Source organism: Plodia interpunctella, chromosome 12 (genome assembly GCF_027563975.2).
Source record: "Plodia interpunctella isolate USDA-ARS_2022_Savannah chromosome 12, ilPloInte3.2, whole genome shotgun sequence".
Lineage (NCBI taxonomy): Eukaryota > Metazoa > Arthropoda > Insecta > Lepidoptera > Pyralidae > Plodia > Plodia interpunctella.
In genome coordinates, this window is record NC_071305.1 from 10011359 (window position 1) to 10033973 (window position 22615).

Here is a 22615-nt window from a genome sequence, read left to right on the forward strand (position 1 = left end):
TATTATAGCTTTTTGCCAGTATCGGTGAAATGGTTATTACTTTGCCCGTGGTTATATTGCTCCGGAAAACGGTCGGAAAAATAGTCTTTGCTCAGTAATGGAACTGTACACTAGACAAAAAGTACACTAGGAACGGTCCAATAATCACTTGATGTATTTTTAGCATTTTAACCCCTCATTCCGTGACACGTGGTGACGTTTATGACTAAACACAATCAAAGAGACAAATTATTTAATGAATGTTAAAAAATCGCAATGGAAAGAGACCAATGGTCAAAAAAGGCAATGAAAAGACACTACATCTACTGTCTATATAAGGAAGTAAGTAACAACGGACGCACCGCCTTGACACCTCTACCTTTGAAGTGGAAGATGAGGCTGCCCAGCGCGCCCAGGCTGCCGAACGCCAGCAGCAGCCAACGCAGCACCCCCACTGCTCGCTTCGGCAGGAACAGCTGGTGTTTCAACATTTTCACGAAGGTCTTGTTGAGGGCTAGACCCTACGGACAAATATTTAAATTAATCAAAATCTGCTTCTATTGATTGTTAGTGAACCTTTTTTATACCGTCTGATGGTGAGCACACACCGCAGGCCATGAACACCAGCAACCCGACACGGGTCACTGTTACGTTCCCGAATTGTTGAGTAAGCGAATTCTTGAAGGCCTCAATGACAAACCGAATGACCTCAGAGGGAAATTTATTCCAAAGTTGAGTACAGAGCCAATTAGATTTGTAATGTACCTGTTAATACAGCTATTTCTAGTAAGTAAAGAAAATATCTTTATGCCGTAGTGAATTTCAATCAGTGTTTTCGTCATGATGTCTTTCATTATCAAAAACTGATCGAAAATTTACACGAGTCAGATTGTTTTATATCAAAATAACGTTGATGTTTGCGAGATTGTGCAGAAAGGTCAGTTAAAACAATCTATCAAGAAAGTTATTAATTCGACATCAATCAAAATAATATGAAACGCCAGACTGATATTTAAATTAAGCAGAAACTTGGCAAGTTTGTTCAAATTCAATTTAGAATTAACAGCAGAAATTTATGATTATAATACTTGGCACTTGTAATATGATTATTCAATTAATGTTTTAAGTTACCATATAATATATTGATTGGATAAAGTTTCGATAATAAAATAAACATTAAGTTGCAATATCAGAAAGTACAATAAATGTCATTATTATAAAACTGCTTTTACGAACATTCATTTATCGATCATCTATATGTATAATAAAACCGTAAGTAACTATGTCAGTACATAGAAGATATTAAAGTAAATAATTATGGGAGGTCTTTATAGGACCAACAAAAGGAAATGCCAGGATGAGAGAGAGAGAGAGAGAGATATAATCCATTCAGCGACGACCTTTAGACCCACACATTTATTTATATATTGATTAAACATTTTCACGCTTTTTGATTTCTTTGTCTGAATTTGTAGCGCTTTTATCTGTATAAATAAGTCAAACCTCGTCAACCCAGAACAGCGGTGCGATAGTCCCCGGCAGAGTCTTGCACAGTTCCAACTTGTCGTTCTGCAGCAGCTGCATGTTGAACTGCACTCGCTGCTTCGCCACCATCGGGGTGCCCGAGATCTGAACATGTTTACAATAAAAGTACTTTAAAAAAGTTATATTTTTTGTGTAGAGTTATATTGTTTTAACTTAACTGTTCCTTTCGTAACCTGTGACACAAGACCTAAAATGGGATCTTTTTCAAGAATGATACTCATAGTATGTACAAAACTTGAAGAAATTCTTGTGTAGAGAAAATAAACGTTTTAATAATTATTATTATTTATATTGAAGAAAAACATCGTGAGGACTATTCTTATAAGTATGATTGTGATTGTGAAACTATAGTTTTGAAAATCGAACATTTGGGAAAACATGGGAGAACGCCATTGTAAAAGTAAAATAATACCAAAATCTAATAATTTTGTTGAGACTAAGATAAGAAAGAAAGTAAGAAAGACTAGACTAGGGTAGGGTTTTGTAGAAATGCAAAACCACAACCGTTTTTTTGAGCCAAATGACAAATCTGAACAACTTCTATTTAATATTGGTTCTATTAAATATGGGGTTAAATATATTTATTTTATCTATGGGTTAAATGTCACGGTGAACTAACTGCTTTCTGTCAAGTGATAATATAACGTTTAAAACCACAAACACACCGGTTCGAAATCAATCTCAATAGAATGTTCATTGGGGTCAGGATTCAATCCTTTTACATTCTTCAGCAGCTCGGGATCACTGTCCAAGTAGTGCGGCATGGAAGCGTACATCGGGGCCCCCATGCACTTCATCAGATCCATGAGACCTTTTGCAGGGCAAGTGTCAGGGGTGTCGCAGAAACATTGGAGCTCTGGATCGTGAGCGAAGTCGCCTATGTTGGCGACGTAGTGGTTCGTCTTGATTCCTTGGTAGGAGGTCTTCTTTTGGTACCAGGGCTTGAACGATCTGGTGAGGAAGAATGGAAGTTTGGTTTAGATTTAAATAAAACAGAATTATATTAATAACATATGGTCGGATCTTTCATTGTTAACTAAAACAGGGTATCATAAAATTATTTTTGTTCGGGGTTAACTATCATGAGCTTAAAATCAAAATACAGCTTTGGTATAATAGGAAAGTAGATTGATCATTCCGGAGCGTTTGTATTTATGTAATAAAATATAATATAGCCAAATACTTTCTTGTGACATTCAGTTCACTAGAGCTTTATTGATCTCGGTACAAAACGAAAACATAAATTCATGTTGTAGTTGCAGCCAAATTTTGTTCGGCAAAACGGAAAATATGAGAAACTAATATTTCACGAACATTCTTGCAAACTGTTTCTTAATAATATAATACACTTTTATCATAATATATTGTTTTAAAATAATTAAACAGGCGTAGACCTTTCGTCCTCATGGAAATAAGGCTACATTTTTTTTTAAATAAACCTATTTAATTTTTTTAAATATTTGTTAAACAAAATTCAAAATTATAACTAAAATACTAGTGAGTCATCAGGCCAAAGTGCCTATGCCGCTAGCTGTATTCCCGCGTTGGATAAAAAGGCTACTTTTAGAACGAAAAAGCTGGCAGCCCTCTTGTAACCAGTGATGGAGATCAGTCAAATTTATCATTTTAAATTATATATAGTTATAAATATACGCCAATTAACAAATACGGCTTAAAACGAGATCTACCCAGCTAATATAATTAATATATATATATTATATATAATAAATCTGGACGACTTTAGATAGAACCAAAATGAATATTTTCTGAATGAGCGAATTCGTGGAAATATATTTATCTTTTGAATTACCGCTTACGAAATGTTTAAATAGCTATTTGGTTTTAATTGAATACAGAGACATTCCCACGAAACAGTGGCAATATATAAAACCTTTGAAAATTTGAAATGATTTACTGGAATCTCAAATAGATAATTTATTAATACCTACTTCATTGCATGGAGATACAAGGTTATATTTTATTGAATCCTTAACAAATTTATATCAGGCGATTAACTTGAAACCTACTAAGTAGAGTTACGTTACATACGTTAGTTAGTTAAGAGGTTAGTTACTGACCGGCATCGTCCTATAAGTAATTCATTGCAGGAGTTTTCCAGATATCCAGTTGATGCTTGCCATCTACTACCATTTGACCCACCTGCATTAAGTTAGCAGTGGTAGGAAGGTTTCTTACCTGCACAAGTCTCTAGAATACGACTGCAATCTATCATTCTCTGTCAGGAAGGGCGGGAACACCGTTCCGTCTGTGCCCTGGTATTCGTTGCAGGTGTCTTTCCAGATGTCTAGCTGGGGCTTGCCGTCAATCGCCACAACCTGGCCAACGTCCATCACGTTCTTGATGCCGCGCTTCACTGTCACCACGTGCGGGTCTACTGTTGCGTTCCGCTGGAAAAACATATATGGTCTTTTTGAAATTGTCTTTTTGCAATATTACAAGAAGTCTACCGCTGGATTTAGATGGGGAGTTTCGCTTTGTAAGGTTGGCAAAAGGCACGTCGGCCAGACGATCTATTGGTGGATGGAAAATAAAAACTATATGATTTTGTATACGCTTTATTTGTAAAACGTATTAAAAATCTTAAAATTTCCATTAAAGTTAAGGTTCCTCTTTTGGTTAAGTTGCATTTTTCAGGATTGTGGCCAAATGGCAAAAACGGAACCCTTATACATTCATCAGGTCTGTCTGTTCGTTCGTCCGTATTTCACAGTCACTTTTTTCCGAAACTATAAGAACTACACAGTTGACACTTGGTAAGTAGATGTATTCTGTGAACCGTATTAAGATTTTACACACAAATAGAAAAAAAAAACAATAAATTTTGGGGGTCCACATACTTAGAACTGAAACTCAAAAATTTTTTTTTTACTAACCCATACGTGGGTATCTATGGATAGGTCTTCAAAAACGATATTGAGGTTTCTGTGGCTGAGGCTTTTTTAAATTAACCTTGCAAGTAACCGAACAGGGGAAAAGTAGGATACACACCGCAGCAAACAATGAGAAACGATACTGATTATTCGGCTCGAACGTGAGCCCGTTGACCTGTTCCTTCTTCAGAGCGGTACAGAAAGCCTTTGGAGCAAACTCAGTCCTGGCGCAGTTGATGATGATCCCTCTGAACATGATGTCCAGGGCTTTGACCCGGAGGAACATATCCTTGGGCTCGTCGAAGACGCCGTTGAAGGCCTTCCCGATCATGTTCAACATGGCTGGTTTGTCGCGGGTCACTATTGTTGCTACGGCCTGTAAGTTAGTAACATTATTAGGGAGTTATTAAGAAATCCTTCATCTGCACAAGCATAGACCTTTACAACTCTGGGAAGAATATCTTTAACAATATTTTGACACAAACTTACGAGCATGAAGATGTGCGGCATGACAATGATCTCCTCCCCCGTAAGGCCTGGTCCAGACAGGTCCGGTCTGAAGTAGAATACGTCCAGCTTTTTATACGTGATCGTGTCGTCCTCCTCGTGGTCTTCAATCTCCACTTTCTCTTTCCATTCTCTGGAATTTGTGTAAGTCATTATATTATCCCAATCCCAACTAATATTATAAATGCGAAAGTAAGTTTGTTTGTTACCCCTTCACGCATTATCTACTGGACCGATTATTATGAAATTTGGTACACGTGTAGAAAATAACCTGGAATAACACATAGGGTACTTTTTATCCCGAAATTCCCACGGGAGCGAAGCCCCGGAGCGCAACTAGTTGTGTACTTAAATTGAAAGATTCGCAACACCAGAAGTCGTTGGCGTAGATGGAACGAGGCCAGCAGTGGGTCACGATAGTGTGGCGGATGATGATGAATTTGTATTGATAAAGAGATAGTAGCTATATTTGTTTTATTCGGTTCGGCTCTGAATATTTCCGCGCTGAGTACGTGCACTTCCAAAAGTGTAAAATATTATTTACTCTTAGTAAAAGTGTTAAAATTATACTATCTGAATAATTAGCATTCAGATGAAGTAGCTAAATATAATGTCTACTAAATATACAACATTTTCAAGGAATTAATATAAATTAATTTAATAAGTATTTATAATTTACTTTTGATTAATTTTATTTTATTTTTAATTTTATTTAATTGTTACATAAATGTATATTTTTTCAAATAAAGGTTTATTGTTCTTGTGTATTCACCTGTATTCATTGGATGATTTTGTATAATACGTGCATTTTTATTGCAATAAATGGATTTTTAATAATTAATTAACCCGGTAAAGGTGGAAAATAAACTATTGAAAAATAAATAATAATAAAAAGTTTTCCTTAAAGATTAATTTCACAAGAAGCTCTACAAATTTATGTATTGAAAACCTTAAGATCTGTCTATTTTCTCATCAGATGAAGTTGTTGTAACTATACTGTTGACATACTCGAAGTAATAGGGCCCGACTTCCTTGACGATGGGCACGGCGCCATTGTGGACCTCCTCAGCGTTGGTATAATTGAACAGGTACACCTTGAAGTGCAGGGCAAACGGGATCTTCTCCCACATCTGACGAACATCAGTCTTCTTCGACAGGGCCATCTCCTAAAATTATACGTTTGTAAGAGTGTGCCATTTTATCTAAGTCGCAGCGCGTAGTTAAGGTCAAACTTATTAAATAAATAAATAAATATATTAGGACAAATCACACAGATTGAGCTAGCACCAAAGTAAGTTCGAGACTTGTGTTATGGGATACTAACTCAACGATACTATATTTTATAACATATACATATATAGATAAACATCCAAGACCCGGGCCAATCAGAAAAAGATCATTTTCCATCATGACCCGACCGGGGATCGAACCCGGGACCTCTCGGTTCAGTGGCAAGAACTTTACCACTGCGCCACCGAGGTCGTCAAATATTTATTCGTTAAATATTTATTTGTATTATATCATCAAGCATTAAAGAAAGTTGTTCTTGTAGGTGGAGCAGCCTTAGCATATTCAGCATTTTTTTTAAAGTAACATTTAAATAATTATTTAATTGCTAGTAGTGTACAAGTCAGCATCGACATGATAATGAGGTCTCCGTCATCCACTGTCAACCTCTGTTCTGAGCCATCATTATCGAGTTTTGCCAGCAATATCCAACTGCCAGATGTCCTAGGTTCAAGCAACGCTGTGATAGCATGGACACCTGATAAAATTTAAGCTAATTTGGTTAAGAGATATACATACATGAGCCAGTTTATTTGTATCGAAACGGCTTTATTTCCAGGCGTATTAGTCATTGACGTTATTAACTTTTCAGAGAAAACACCTAAAGTAGGTGTTCGCTTAGTAATTCAATCCTTTTTATACCCGTCAGAAACACTTGAAATTTCTCACAGAGAACTGTATTCAACGATAATGATACATTACATTTAATACACACTTAGTTTGACGTGATTGCTTACTTAGCGACGGCTAAGTTGGACTATCGGAAAAGGTTTACATTAAAACTTTCAATGTCATATTCATTACTAAGGAAAGGAACACCCCTAAGTAATTACACCGATTGATTCTAATATTCCAAACGTACTGTAATTCGATGATACAAAATTTGCTAGTTTTTGGCCGCAGTCCACTTTCGAATCTTGTTGCCAATGTAATTTTTTTTTTCACTTATTTGCAGTATTAAACGTATACATACATATACAAACTAAAATAAAAACAAACTATAAAAAAATAAATTTCTAATTGCAACAAATAAAACTTAGAAAACAAAAGAGTTTCCCGCTGCCATTTTGTGTATTTTCTAAAATGTTCAAATTGTTCACGCATTAAAAAAGTTAAAGAATGTATAAATATAATGCCAAAAACCGATTTATACAAGCTTTTATTTTAAAATTCAAACTCATGTTGATTAGTAAGTAGGATTCGAACCTGGGACCTTTCGGATCACAGATGGGCGTAAACCATTACACTAATTAAAATGAAGTAGGTACTTTTCGAGCAAGAGACGTGAACCCGTTATACATGTATAATATAACAAATCCATTTAAAGAGACGTGAAAATGTAATTTTTGCCCCTGTAAAATGTTACTTTTATTGTTGTCAGAAATATCTAGTTGCATTCAACGCGTGACAAAAATCATGTACGTGTTGTAAACCGTTGAGCTTATCCTAATAGTGTATTTTCATAGAACTGACGTGAAAATTTTCAACTCTGCAGAACAAGCGGAAGTAGGTGAAATTTAACTTGCAAGACATGATTTGCGGGTCAGGTGAAACTAAATAGAAGCGTGTTATATAAAATTTGAAAGTAACTCATATTTTCGATAGTTCAACATTTCTTAGATCTCGTTCGAAACTCACGTTCAACTTCACATGTTCCTGTTTGAAATATCTGCTCTGATTTTTTGACGGGCCGTTTAAGGGGTTAAGCGCTTACCTTTTTTAGTTGACTCTTCAGCACAACCGGGAATATAACCCATCCAAACAGGATGCCGAATATGGCCGCGCCGCCCGACCCCGCCGCTACCTTCAGATGTTTCGGCAGTTGCATTTTGGTGTTCTGTCGACAAATATTTATTTTGGGGTGGAAACACACATGCAGTAGCTTGCACACTTGCATACAAACTACTGAGTACTACTAATACTAGTGATCTGATCACCTATAACTGTAAGTTGTGACATTGCAAAATGCGATCGATACGCTACGATTTTAATTCGATTAAATTACTCTAATTTTAGACCTCGTATTCGTAATTTCTTTCTTAGACCATGCACTAGTCCCTGGGCAGGCATTAATTAATGCTAGTTTTCTAATCGATATAAATCGCAATCGATGGTCACAGTCAACCAGTGGCGATTCTCACGGCTAATGGGCAAGTGATAAGGTCAAGATTTCTGATTGGTTTGATTATGGATAAGTTATACCTTAGGTATTTACGTCTTCGGACAAAAGTATCGAATGTGCACTGTATTTTTACGTATATGAAAAATACTTTCACTGTTTTTTATGCAAAATAACATAGGACTTTAATTTGATAAATTGTCACGATAGATATGACCCTAGACTGTCTGACCTTTATCTTGTAAAACTATGAAGGATCTAAAATTAAGTCGGAAAAGTTTCTCTGACCAGAGAGCACTCCTCTGAAAAAGTATGTTTTTGAATCTTTTGCCCGTGGTACAATTCAGATATCCTGCTAACCTATCTCCGAAAAAATATTTTTTTTTTTAAATATGATTATAGGTCCTTTATTTTGTATAGGGTCTTGGTACCAAGATTATGCTATTGGATATAGTGTAATCTTGATACAAACTATCTTTAAACTGATATAACTGTCAAAATATCTGTATGTATCAAAAGCGTTGAAAACTTACAATAAGTATATATTTTTATTAGTAAAGAATAAATAGTCGATACCATAAAATAATAAAAAACTTCGTTCACAATAGTTTCAGACTTGCGTTTAAGTGAAAACAATTGTCACAACAAGTCCGCGTCCTTCCTGTAAGGGTTTCGCAGGAAAATTGTTTAGTTTCATAAAAAAATTCCGGAACATTTTTCATTCCAAGCAGGACAATGTCAAAGAGCGGCAAAGGAGCCGCTTGTCAAACGCCATTTAATTTCCCCTTTTTGCTGAATTCAGACCGGCGGCCTTCGTCCGTCGCGAAGAATTTTCATAAATTCTATGTTTTTTTTTTCCGCTTCCATACTCGTGTTCTCAGACAAATAAGAAAAACAAAAGGCATTGCATCTCTCCATAAATTATCCATAAAGTGGAATTCTTCTCTATATTACTTGCTAGCTTGCTAGTTATATAGCTACTTATATAGCTGCCCAGCACATATTTATTTTATTTAATCTAAGTTCCATTACGAAGCAGCTCCCTGCCAACTGATACCCTTCCCAGTTTCTTCCTTAGCACAGCTATACAGTTGAATGTGCCGTTTAGGTTTTGTTCTTGGGCCAGAGTTTGGGAAATTCCTGTATGTATTTCCATATTTTCATGTTCCATTTCCTGGAATTTCCATATTAATTTTTTTATAGCCTTGTTGTTAGTTATTTTTCGTGAATCTAGCCTTCATAATATGTATTTTCGCACTGGTAGTTTCGAAGATAAGCGTGGCGTAAAAGTGGAAAATTTATTTTTCAGAATTTATGTGCAGAATGTCACTTATGTGATACATTGTCTTTCATGAATAACTAATTCAGTTTCCTTTAACGGTCATGACATGACCTTTCTGTTTGATGGGTTAATTAAAAGGTGTCATAGAGGATGATTTGTCATTGCTATTGTAGAACAAGTTGAAACCGAAAACTTCAAAGGTGGAGGCAATATGTAAATTTATTGTGTTGGCATTTGAGTTCTATGTTTGTTTTATCATTTTGTTTATATGTATATCAATATTATTTTTTGGGTATTGTTTTTTTGTCTGCGTTTTATTGTTTAACTGTCTAACTCACAATACCTACTTGTGAACAAACCTCATTTACGCCACGTAGATTTCCTTTCTTTCATGTTCAAGCAGTACCGGGTTTCAAGGCGTCACAGCCTCGCAGAAAATATTAATGGCAAGTGAAAGTTTCTTTTGTGTAGCAGACGAGGGATAACGGATATACTAAAAGTTAGTAAAACCGGCTGAAGGCTTAGACCTAAGTCATGGGCGTGTGTTCTGAATTGTTCTTGAAATTTTAAGAAAATATGTTTGGGATAAAATAAATTATCTAAAGCAATTGTAAAAGTTGGTATTTTCACTTCAAATTAGTAATATCGAAAGATGTTGGTCATTATGCATTAGAGTATTATTGTTAATACTACGTATAAATTTATTTATTACAATAGGATACTTTTGAACTGTTATTACAGCAAGATTCCTATGTTTGTTTCTTGGGAAAGTATTAATTAAACGTAGCGCGTCCAAAACTGACACAAATAATAGAAAAAGTGCATTATTAGTATAATCATAAATTAATAGTAATATTAAGTTTGGTTATTCTTTCGGGTCCCATACTTTGAAACATTTTAGCCTGGTACACTGGGACGAAAACTTATTGAAGCGTCACCCACCATGTCGAAAGATAGAGCAGCGACGCACGTTGTAGCGTGAAAATAATTGTAATTTAATTGTATCATATTATTATAGTTAGATATTAATAGTTTAATACTCGAAAAGCGAAATGAAACACATAAAGTTTCACTTTCAGGTTGTCGTGTGAGGTGCGTCGCTTCGGCTTCATTCGACACTAAGTATGGGACCCATTCTTTCACAATGAAATTGGCTACTCTCCAACTAGTGAAATCAGATACTTTTTTCTAATGTAAAAAACAAATTTTTCTATGCAGCTTTTATGACTGTAATGTATTGTGACGTCACTGGTTTTGGAGTCAAAAAGCATTCATCAATATACTTTAATGATATCGAAAAAATAATAAATCTCGTAATTAATAAAATTTATCAATTAAAGTGACTTTTAAGTATTTTGTTATTTAAATACCTAAATGCATTTTATTTTATACCCAGTCAATTAGCCAATTTGTAAAACGGACGGTCCGACAGACAGACAAATCTTTTTTATCGTTATTTTTAGTTATATACCTGCTTATCCTTACCGTGTGTAACATCAACAAAAATACTTACGTAAAGACGACTAGACTTGCAGTGACCGCTCCCGTGGGCGGCCAGCGGTGGACTTGGGCGGGGAGTTGCATCGCTTGAAGCCGAGGGCGGGCGGCACACACGCAGGCTAAAATTGTCAAGCCATTTCTAATTTTCTTACGAATCTGATTTTATTTTTTTACCCGACTACTGCGAAAATTAGTATAATGATTTTGACCGGTATGTATGCTCATTTGTTTCCTCATAACTGCAAAGTACCTATCATAATTAAAGGTATGGTTAGAATCGTCCTAATCTTGCTTAATCAGCACATTTCCAAAATATATATATTGTTAGCTGTTGTTCTCGGTTTTGGTAACATTTTTAAGTAATGTCAAACCCCAAGTATAACGCCAAAATAATTTAAATAAAGATAAGGTTAAACTAAAACCCGACTACTGCATAATACACTAAAAAGTAAAGTGAAAGTGAAACAAGGAACGCCGTGGTCGTGCCTCTTATGAAACCAAAATATACGCCTGTGAACTCGAGTACATTTAATGCTGTTACGACAAAAATATTAAAAAATAAAGATCGATTCCCACTTTCCCTAGCGTCTGTGCAGCACCGCCTACTAATGAGTGAGGGTTGTCATATTAAAGAATATGTAATGAAGTTATTGTGGCATTCGCTTCAGGGAACAAACAGCTGATAGTTGACTTTGATTTTAAAAACCAATAATCAGTTTTTTTCCACAAAAGTAATGAGATATGCATGCATTCTGAATATATTTTCACAAGCGTTTATTTAACTTGCCATGTACTCGTATGTTTCTCGCTATGTCCTTCACGAATCTTGCAACTCAAGTTTGCAGCAGATATTCAAATTCAAAATTCTTTATTCAAAATTCTTTATTTAAAATTCTTTATTCAAAATTCTTTATTCAAAATTCTGTATTCAAAATTCTTTATTCAAAATTATTTATTCAAAATTCTTTATTCAAAATTCTTTATTCAAAATGTTTTATTCAAAATTCTTTATTCAATATAGGATGATATACATCACTTATTAACGTCAAAAAATTACTTAAACTAAGACAACCTCTAGGTTATAAACGTTTCAATCAAAAATTCAGTTGAAGGATGAGTCTGAGAAGCTGTCAAATGTTGGAACATTTGACAGCTTCACAGACATTCTGACAACATAATATGCGCGATGTCAGGAGGTGGTGGTGACACGCTGGTGCATAAATGATGTCATTACGAGTACGTGGCCCCGCTTACATAATACAAGCTGGAATACCCTTAATTAACTTTTAAATTGTTGCTGCTAAATATATTAGTAGTTTGTAGCTTCTTATTGTTTAATTTGGAATATGACGTGAAAACGTGCCTGAAGGTCTAATTTCTGCATGAACAATTTGATTTTGATTTATCAGGAACTTTAATTATATATTACTCATGGAATTAATATGTATTAAATCCATGATATTAGCGACACCGCACGGCTTCGCAGAAGGTTTTTAATCCTTTGGGAATAAATTCTCTTAAGAACTGCAGAAGAATCCGTTGCGTGTTTTAAAAGAAAACAAAAAAGCTTATAAACAGACAGACAGAGGCGGAGACTTTGATATTTCGTATTGGTTGTTACAGCGGCAACAGAAATGCGCATCATCAGTGAAAATTTCAATTCATGTTTCATCATTCATTCATTCAGTTCATGAGACTGGGATTATATTCTTTTCAGTTTTAATATGCTTGTCTCATATTTAAAAATAAATTTGATTAAAAAATTAATTTGTTGTATTTTTTTCTTGATTGTACTTTAACTATATTGAGAATCTACTATATTTATAAGTTGATATTTTAAGAATCTGATATTATTCGAATAAAGGTTTGGCAATGGAACTATAGATACAAAACAATATACGGGTATTTTTTAGGGTTTCGTTACCAAAGACCATAATGACCCAAGATTTTGTAAAACCATTTTTACAAAACCTTGGGCCATTATGGTCTGGTCCCATAACCACTCGCCCATATCAATTCCATAAAAACGATTCAAATTACAACCCATTACACAACAAACAAAGTACAGCGTAGTTATGATTGACGCCCAACATTTGATGCCACTTCATTATGGAAAATTAAAGGGTGCTCTGTTTTGAATAAGCTATGAAGGTTTTTGTGTTTAAAAAGGAGGAACTAGGAATATAGAAGGCGTACGTAACACACCGTCCCATGTGAGCGACAAACACTGTAAGTTAGCGCGATGCGGCGCGATAGGTCGGCTTCAAAATGTCAAATGCAATCTTGCGTAAGATACTGAGGAAAATATTACTATTAGCTTCGAGAAAATATTACTCCCAGCTACAGTATTCATTAATCGATTTCGGTTTTGACGTATTTTGCTCGGATATATAAACATCTTTTAAAACACTGGTACAATTGTTTATTATTTTTATTTGTTTACTATTAAGTAAACAATACTTGTGATTAAATTAGGGTTAGTACATAATATTACAAACATCAAATAAATAAATATATGGACAATCTTGTATAATAAATAACCTATAACACTTTATGGAGCGTCATACTTAGTTTGTAAATTTGACAATTTTGTTATAATTTAGTTTATTTTCTAAGGTAATATAAATTGGATTACTATACGAGTACATATATCTGACTGAACATATAGTTAGCCGAATTGTAAAGCAACACAGTTTCGTAAAAAGGTGGATTCTATTGCAGCTGCAATATAATATGAATGGCCTCTGTAATAAAATCAAGGGTAATATAATAATAATAATACATTGTTCTCTCTTCTGTAAAAACCTGTTTTGTAAAATATGTATATATATATATATACATTCAACAAATACCTACTAATACATACCCTCGTAAACATTAAATACTTGTTGAAAATGTAATAAATGCGTAGGTATTAAATTAACAATCCCCACCACTGTCTCGTAGTATCCAGAAAATTGTTTACAGTCATACTGTTTTATATATTTATATTGGTGGCGGTGTAATGGTTAGGTAGCCCGCGTGTGGATAAAAGGGTCCCAGGTTCGAATCCTACTCGTGTCACATGAGTTTGTATACCAGTCTGACTCATGTTTTCATCGACCACCACTTGCTTCCACCACTTGGTGAAGGAAAACATCGTGAGGAAACCTGCACACTGGTTCATTATCAACTTGTGTGAGAAATGGAGAAGGCAATGGCAAACCACTCGCATTAACACTGTCAAGAAAGTTGTTGTGTGTGTGTGTTTTTTTTTAACGGAATGACCACGACCCTCAGCCATGAGGAATACGACTATGAAGAAGATAATATACTGACGTGACTACTGATACTAACTACTTTCTGGAAAATATCTGAATTAACACGAAGGCTGTAAAAGAAAACATTACAAGGATATTGTGAAAAGATAAGATTGTTGTCATAGGCTCTGAATATAAACAATGTATCAGGATATCTGCACGACCAGCGTTTATTTAGGATCATGTCTTTCATATGAACATACCATTCAGAATTATTAACATTCAGTTGTCACATTATACTTAAATACATAACGCATTCACATATGTATATTAAGAGTTACTCAAAATGTTAACATAATAAACGTATAACTAATTATATAGTTAATATGAATAAACAATTTTTCTAACTGCGTATATCAAATCGATTTAATGATTTCCAGATAATACAAACTACTCTAAATGTTGACAAAGTACTTGAAATTTCGTTTTGTTTTTGACACTTACCGCTCATTAGATTATACCTATTGTAATGCCTTCACGTGAATTTTAGTTTTTATAGACCACCACTTGTAAATTTGCACACTTAGAATTCTTAATAAAGCTTAAATAATAGTAAACTTAATACATGTATGCTCCCACTGCAGATGGTGTTGTTCGTTAAAGTCATCTCAGATGCGTTCAGACGACTGAGTTAAATCTGATGCCAGTGTTAGCAATAGCACACTGAATAAGAAATAAGGGCAAGTATCTCGATATACTTAAGTTGAAGTTTAATCAAGCCATATTGAGTCCACAATTTGTTCATAATAATTGTAATTTTGTGCAATTCTCAAATAAATCTAGTAGTAATTGTTACAAACATGCAAGTCTATTCTTTTTATTTTAAAACTATTTTAACGTAAAATGTTCTATTTTATGTCCAATAGCCATGAAGATGTTTTCCACCGTGCACGGATTGTCTGAAAAATAAATGAGTTGTTAGCTTGTGATTAAGAGAAAAATAAGACACGAAACGTGGTGTAGTGGTTACCACGCGCGTCCGCTCTCTGGATGCCCTGAGTTCGACCCGTGATCACTAATAATTGCCTGCGGTTCTGGATATGTTGTGTTCGTATCTGTGTTTGTCTATCGGATGGCGATACAAGCTTAGAGCATAACGTGGGCCGTTGAGTGTTTGTCATTTAAAAATTTCGGAAAGAAGGTTTGGTATATAAAAATCAATAAGGTTCTAATGAAGCTTAATACACAATTAAATCTTAAATGTCAGAAATCTCCAAAAACTCTTGGGCGGCAAGTATTACAATGACAACGTTTATTCTACAATAGAAGTCCGAAGCAAACGATTATTATCCAGCAAATCTAACTTAATTGATACTTGAATTGAAACTTAGATAATTATTTCGTAGAAAATCAAGATTTCTGAATTTTGACAGCGCCTGTCAATAAATAAATTAGGTACGTTCAAAAGCACCACAAGCTGAATTGAGTCAGCTTTTCATTTAATACAAAGAGACAATTTGAACGTATTTGTTGAAATAATGTATTTTATTGACTGTTGAGATCAAAGCTTTGGTATAAACATTATAAAGGTATTATTTACCACAAAACTAATTCAATCAGTTCACATGACATCCTAAGAAGTATATACTTATAGCCATGGACAAAAAATAGCCCAACATTCTCTTTTAGAAATAGGTCAAGAAACGTACGGTACGAGCCCATTTGTAGTTACATGCGACAATACATTGACAGTTTCTACTTGTTAGCGAGGCTTAAAATTCTTTGGACACATTTTCTTGAGTTCATAAAATAAGTATATAGTTAAGGTCAGCGAAATTTCCAGGACGTTGCAGACAGGATATCTTTTTGATTTTTTTATCAAAAATATATTTACTTACTTAAATGCATACTTAAAATATTACTGTAAGCAATCTTATTTCACTCATAACTTGAGCATCTTGGGCATGACGAATATTCGCAAGCGCGAATATCGCAAGAGTCCTATCGCCATCGATAAAATTTATCAATAGTATTGAAAAGAACATTTTATCATAGGTATGTTGTGGTGGTAAATTGTGTTCACAAATGTCTGAGCTGACGTTAATGAAACTCATTGAAGCAAATAAGTTACTGCTGTACTTTCTATATATATATATATATATATATATATATATATATATATATATATTACCACTGATATTATAAAAATATCCTGCCACTCGCAGAAATGTAGCTAGAGAAGTCCCACTTCTGCTTTTGTTGTCATCTCCGAACAAATGCTATGGATTATGATATAACACTTACGGATCTCAACCCATTGGTCTTGGTAACCCGCGTCCAGACGAGCCAGCCGGACCGCCTCTCTCAACGCGTGGGTTATCACCACCGCCAAGCAAAACGAAGGCTCTCCTGTGGCTGAAAATGGAAAATGTATTTTTGCTGTTTAGCCTGATAATGCTGTAGTCGCAGATGCCTTTATGTGACTTGAACAAATTCAACAGATGGGACTTTACGGCTACCTCTTTCTCTCATTGCATGTGGTTGCGCAAAGAAATAACCTATATTTTTTTTAAATTCCATTGTAAATTCAAAATCCCCCGTATGCCTGACGACAATTCTCTTTGGAAATGCTGTCATTGCCGATCAACTGACAAAGCGTTTTATGACTTATTCTCCTTGTAAGACATTGAGTGGTCCTAATCTAGGTCATACTTTTCGTTAATGAAAATGATACATCATGAAATTTTAATACCTTTCGACTGCAATACACCATATGGGTTCCCGTAGTTCCTTCTGAAGTAGACCCTGAAGTCAGCAGGGATGTCCTTAATGCCAGGAGGCTTGTATGTCCAAGTGCGATCCGTCAAAATCCTGCCCGTGTTCAGATCTGTTGTAAGGTTCTCCGATGTCCAATAACCTAGCCCCATGATGAATGCACCTTCTATCTGAAAAAATAAAACCAACAGTCTTTTACAATTAACAGATTTTACTACAAAAATATGGTCTGTTATAGGCACACATTACCCGCCTAAAATGAAAATATACTATGATTTACCAAAATAATATACCTATAACTTTCGAATTTATGTCCACAAACGTACCAGTAACTTATGATACATGAATCTGCATAAAGTTAACGAAACGCAAGTACCTAGACTTACCTGTGCAACGTCTATTTGTGGACTTAGACTTCGCCCAGTATCTTCTAGCAGATCAACTCTCCTAACATCATGGTTGCCAGTCAAAATGTCAAGCTCGACTTCCATTATGATTACTCCATAAATATCATAGGGTTTTACATCATCATGCGTAGAATAAATATGAGATGTTTGTAGATTCACTCCAGAATTGTATGCCTCAGTTATTAGTTGTTCCCACGAAGGATTTTTCAATTTAGATCTGATTGGCTCCAACCTCTGTAATATTTCCTCACAGGCTTTCATAGTAGCATAACAAATACATTCGCTTCCAACGCTAGCTCCTGTTGCCATGGAGTTTGGACACGTAAAACTAGAACTTGGCTTCACACTCACTTTCTCTAAAGGAATTCCCAGTTTATACGCTGTAACTTGAGCTACTTTTGTATTAATCCCTTGACCCATTTCTATACCACCGTGAGTAACAATAACCGATCCATCTGCGTGAAATATCGATACTAAAGTGGTATAAGGACCAATATAAAATAGCTCATAAGTCATGGGTACTAATTTTATAGATCTTTTTCTCCATCTATTGTCAATATTAAAAGCGTTAACTTCTTTCAGTCTTTGGTCATAATTTGCATCTTTCTTTAATTGATCAATTAAATCTGGTATTGGATTATCTTTCTTAGACATATTCAATAGTCTTACTTCCAGAGGATCTTTTCTCAAGTTGTAAGCAATTCTATCCATTATATATTCGATCATTGCTATACCTTCTGTTGAAGCTGTGCAAAAAATTATAAAAAATATTTTTTTTTCTAAGATTTATAAGCAATAATAGGATTTACTATAGAAGGATAATATTAAGGGTGACATCTTACCGGGAGCTCTGCACCAAGTGTTAGATGGCGTGTCTGTGGCTACACTGTTAGCTTCAATGTACCATCGACTGGAGTCGTAACAGTTATAAAAATGATGGACCGTGATCCTAGTGATAGTTTCATTCTTGGAGCAGCCGTTGTCTTGGTAGAATGAGTTCTTTAGGTATTGAATTTCCCCTTCTTTGTTAACTCCAACCTAATCAAGATATTCTTTTTATATTTCCAAATAAAAATAAGTAAGTATTCTTATTTGGAAATATAACTAACTTTGTTTGCACTCAACACCATTACTTCTGTGTTTATCAATGTAATGTTAATAATAAATACATAAATAACAATTCGGTACAATCAAAAGATAGAATCATACGACTTGTTTAACTTACTTCAAACTGACAGTTAGTTGGTATTCTCTTGCCTATTACTTTAACATTGGACTCCAGAGGTAGCACGAACCTACAGGTCTTCCCCAAAAGATGGGTCACCAAAGCTGCTGCGCATGCTACTTGATTACCTCTTGATATTTTACCGCCATAACCTCCACCGACTCTTCGTACGACTACATTGACGCTGCAAACAGTTACATCAACAGTAATTGACCAAACTATGATATGGAATCAACGATTACAGAAATAAGTATGTTATACTATTATTAAAGTTGTAAGAAGACGTAGCACGTATAGATCAAATCAATTCCTTTAATTTCAACTTCGAAGAATATTATTTCTTTGGAATTTACTTCTTTTTAATAATCAATTTCATTTAGTGCACACAATAAACAGCAATTGAGATCATTTACAAGAAATATACAATACTCTTTATGGCATCAAAGAAAAATACAAAAACAATAAAAATAATAGGCACAAAGGCGGACTAATTAGTAAAGCAATCCCTTCCATTTTAGGTCTGGGTCAAATTTATTTCAAACATATGTACCTGTTAACACCAACATTCAAACACTGAGCGACCGCCACATTCGTTAAGTCCAACCATTGAGTAGAAGCGAATACTTCCAACCCATCCTCAGTCTGCTGCACTACACATGTTTGAGTTTCCATTGTGTAGTGATATTGAGATCCTACTTTATATTCTCCATACAAAATGCAATTCACATCATTGCCTTTATCACTGGGTTCTACTTTTTGATCAATCTGAACTCTTTTGTTTCTTTCAGGTGATTTTAGAACATCTTTAATACGAACTAAAGGTTTCTTTTTGTTTATAGAAGAATATTCTATCTTAACAAGTAATGCAGCTTTGTTGGCAGTTTTATCTCTATCAGCAACTACAACACCAACTGGTTGACCGTAATATTTTACTTCTCCTGAACAAAAAATCTCTTCATGCTCAACTACTATCGGAGGACTTAGCATCACAAATGAATTAATGCCAGGTATATCTTTTGCTGTAAAAAAGGCCAATACACCAGGCATTTTCTAAAAATTAAAAATAAACAATGTTAGTATCATCTGACAATCATAACGTACAAACTGTATTTCTAGAATTTAAATCATCAAAACATTTCACATTATTATGACAATCTATATACATTTTGACCTAGCTCTTAAGCCATGCTCAATTTGAAAACTTTGTAACCTCAACAAGATACTTTTAATCTTTATTTAAACTTACTAAAGCTTCCCCTGGGTCAAACCCACTGATCTTACTTCCAGCATTAACATCAGCAGTGACAAAAGCAGCGAACACTTCATCAGTCTGCGTCGGCAAGTCATTGGCGAACACTGCTTCTCCGCTGCACTGGGCCAAGGCCTCTAGTTTGGGCACTGGTTGGTTCAATGGCCATATTGATTTATCAGTATCGTAAACCTGCAATTCGATTATTTTTGTAAAAAAACGCCATATCCCAATTTTTCATATTCGTAAAGCAATTTTACACAAAAAAAAATATACAATTATATTTTATAATTAAGTAAACAAATGTAAGTAAATTATCGGTAGTATATAAATGAAAGTGTTTTCAGCCGTGACAAAATATTTAAATATGTAGTAAGCCTTTCGATGGCATGAGAGGGAACAAATTTTACTAGTCTATTTAAATAAGTTTCTTTTGGCATATCTTCCAAGATATTCTTCTTAATAAATATTATTCAATTTAGAATATATACGAGAAAATGTGCCTGTGAACTTACAATAAAAGGTTTGACTTGTTTTATTTACCTGAGTTCCACTAGACGTCATTCGTTTGATAACATCCCCTCCCGACCGAAATTTAGAATTCAACCTATCATCCGGACAGAAACTTAGAATTGCCTGAAAAATAATTATTGGTCAATTGCGCATCGGACATGAATTCTTAACTTTTCTAAAATGATAGCTACCTTGTAATAAAGAGCCAAAGCCAATTTCTTTCTAAAGCTGACTGATGGTTCAGGCGGAGCATCTTCAGGATTAATTTCTTTTTTTAATGTTTTCAAGGCTAATTGTAAATTTTCTTCAGTGTATGGGTCTTTACTAACTAAAGCAGCTTCAGTTTTGACTGCGTGGACGAATTTCGGAGAGATACTACCGTACACTATTGACACTTTTTCTAACAAGTTCGAATTGTGTCGGAATCTAAACATGAAACCTGCGTTGACCACCGCGTGAGCGTTTTGTGATCGAGGCATTATCTGAAAGAAAAATTACATTACATTGGTGTGAGTTTGCATAATCATAAAAATTAAATTTAAATTTAAAGACCCCCGCCTCCTGACCAGCTCACAAAATGGCCTGTGGAAGTCGTTTACATACTCTTATCTGTTAGAAGAGTTGACGGTTTCAATGAATACATTATAGTCGTTATTTACCTTCTATTGAGAAAATTAACATTGCATTTTCGGAAATGTTTAATGCTTACCTTATATGTTTTAACTGAACAGCAGTGCGATAGCGGCGGCAATAATATATGAGTTATGAGTTTCCTTGTCATATTGAAACGAAGAAACTCCAGCAAAGACATTGTTCGCGACTGCTCGGCGCTTTCAGCTGTAATGAAATATTACCTAAATAAATTTCCTTTGATATAACATCTTGCAAGCAGTAAGTGTAGATTTCAAGTTTTTATCGTTTTACTGCTAAATTATGTCTATCTCTACGTATGCTTAGATCTTTAAAACTACGAAGCGGATTTTCATGAGGTTTTTTAAATAGACAATAGTAATTTAAGTGGAAGGTTTTATATGCATTTAATATGCACAAAATTGCACCCGTCTGAAGTTCTTCAAGAGAGAAAAAAATAAATTCAATGAACAATGAAAAATTACCGATTCTGATAGCAGCTCCAACAGTTTCAAACAGCAGAAATACATCAGATTGAAAATCATTGTTGGTGTATTTCATGAACAGGTTCCCTCCAATGGTGCCTATCTGAAAGTAGGATTCCATCACTAGAACATGAAATTGATATAATAAATATGGATTGCGCAAGGATCATAGAGAGAGAAAGAGATAGTTGATGGAAGAATTGCTTCATAGAATAACACAATAATGATAAAGTTATTATAATTAATTTTTTTGGCTAGTTCTAGTTCTAGCTTGATAACATAATAATACACAACTGTTAGTGTTTAAACTAAACTAGATATATACAATGATATAGATACAATGAGTATGAAGGTATTATACCTTCATACTCATTGTATGTTACTGACATTGTCAGTTGTAAAGAAGAAAGAAATAGTTTTTCTCTCTCTCTCAGAAATGGTCGCCAACAATGTATGTAGCTTTGATCTGTGAAAATAAAATAATTTACTGCATTGTTCTAAATCTCTATTTTATTCCTATTTTGCTCATAACCCATCAAAAACAAATCCTATCTATGTCTCTATTTTGGTTTATAGGTCTAAACAGACATAGCTTTAGTTTCTAGTTTCAAATTGGTCACTATCACATCAGATTTATATATATTTATATATTTACCAGATTGAGTCATAATACCTACATTCCTCACTGGTATATGTGCTACCAGATCCATGTGGTCGTAAAACTGTTTCAAATACGTGAAGTCTTCATTTTCTGCTGACAACTTGAGGAACACCTCCATCATCTCGTTCAGCGCCATTCCGGCGCCGAGGACGAGGTTCTCGTCCAGGATGTAGCCTTTGATCTCTGCTACATTGAATATATCTATCACGTTGTGTGGGTACTCTGTTACGTGGTATACTCCTGAAAGCATTATGAGGTTGTGAATGTTGGAAAGTTATTTATTAGTTGTCGAAAGAGAACGATTTTTTAGGTACCTACATC

General features: G+C 34.6%; 1 protein-coding gene across 1 annotated transcript in view; it reads right to left on the bottom strand.

The window, feature by feature from the left end:
- The window catches only part of LOC128674487 (uncharacterized), a 29638-nt gene that overhangs the window by 755 nt on the left and 6268 nt on the right, over positions 1 to 22615 (bottom strand). Inside the window, exons 6-28 of the mRNA XM_064436298.1 lie at positions 22311 to 22534; positions 21634 to 21736; positions 21228 to 21355; positions 20710 to 21000; positions 20549 to 20641; positions 20003 to 20197; positions 19307 to 19806; positions 18757 to 18940; positions 18374 to 18569; positions 17511 to 18277; positions 17102 to 17294; positions 16654 to 16764; positions 15248 to 15308; positions 14429 to 14480; positions 11124 to 11249; positions 7924 to 8046; positions 5931 to 6088; positions 4905 to 5055; positions 4534 to 4791; positions 3721 to 3932; positions 2190 to 2475; positions 1483 to 1608; positions 359 to 500 (exon numbers count right to left, since the gene is read on the bottom strand). Of these exons, the coding sequence (XP_064292368.1) occupies positions 359 to 500; positions 1483 to 1608; positions 2190 to 2475; positions 3721 to 3932; positions 4534 to 4791; positions 4905 to 5055; positions 5931 to 6088; positions 7924 to 8046; positions 11124 to 11249; positions 14429 to 14480; positions 15248 to 15308; positions 16654 to 16764; positions 17102 to 17294; positions 17511 to 18277; positions 18374 to 18569; positions 18757 to 18940; positions 19307 to 19806; positions 20003 to 20197; positions 20549 to 20641; positions 20710 to 21000; positions 21228 to 21355; positions 21634 to 21736; positions 22311 to 22534 (4680 nt within the window). The remainder of the gene's footprint in view (positions 1 to 358; positions 501 to 1482; positions 1609 to 2189; positions 2476 to 3720; positions 3933 to 4533; positions 4792 to 4904; positions 5056 to 5930; positions 6089 to 7923; positions 8047 to 11123; positions 11250 to 14428; positions 14481 to 15247; positions 15309 to 16653; positions 16765 to 17101; positions 17295 to 17510; positions 18278 to 18373; positions 18570 to 18756; positions 18941 to 19306; positions 19807 to 20002; positions 20198 to 20548; positions 20642 to 20709; positions 21001 to 21227; positions 21356 to 21633; positions 21737 to 22310; positions 22535 to 22615) is intronic.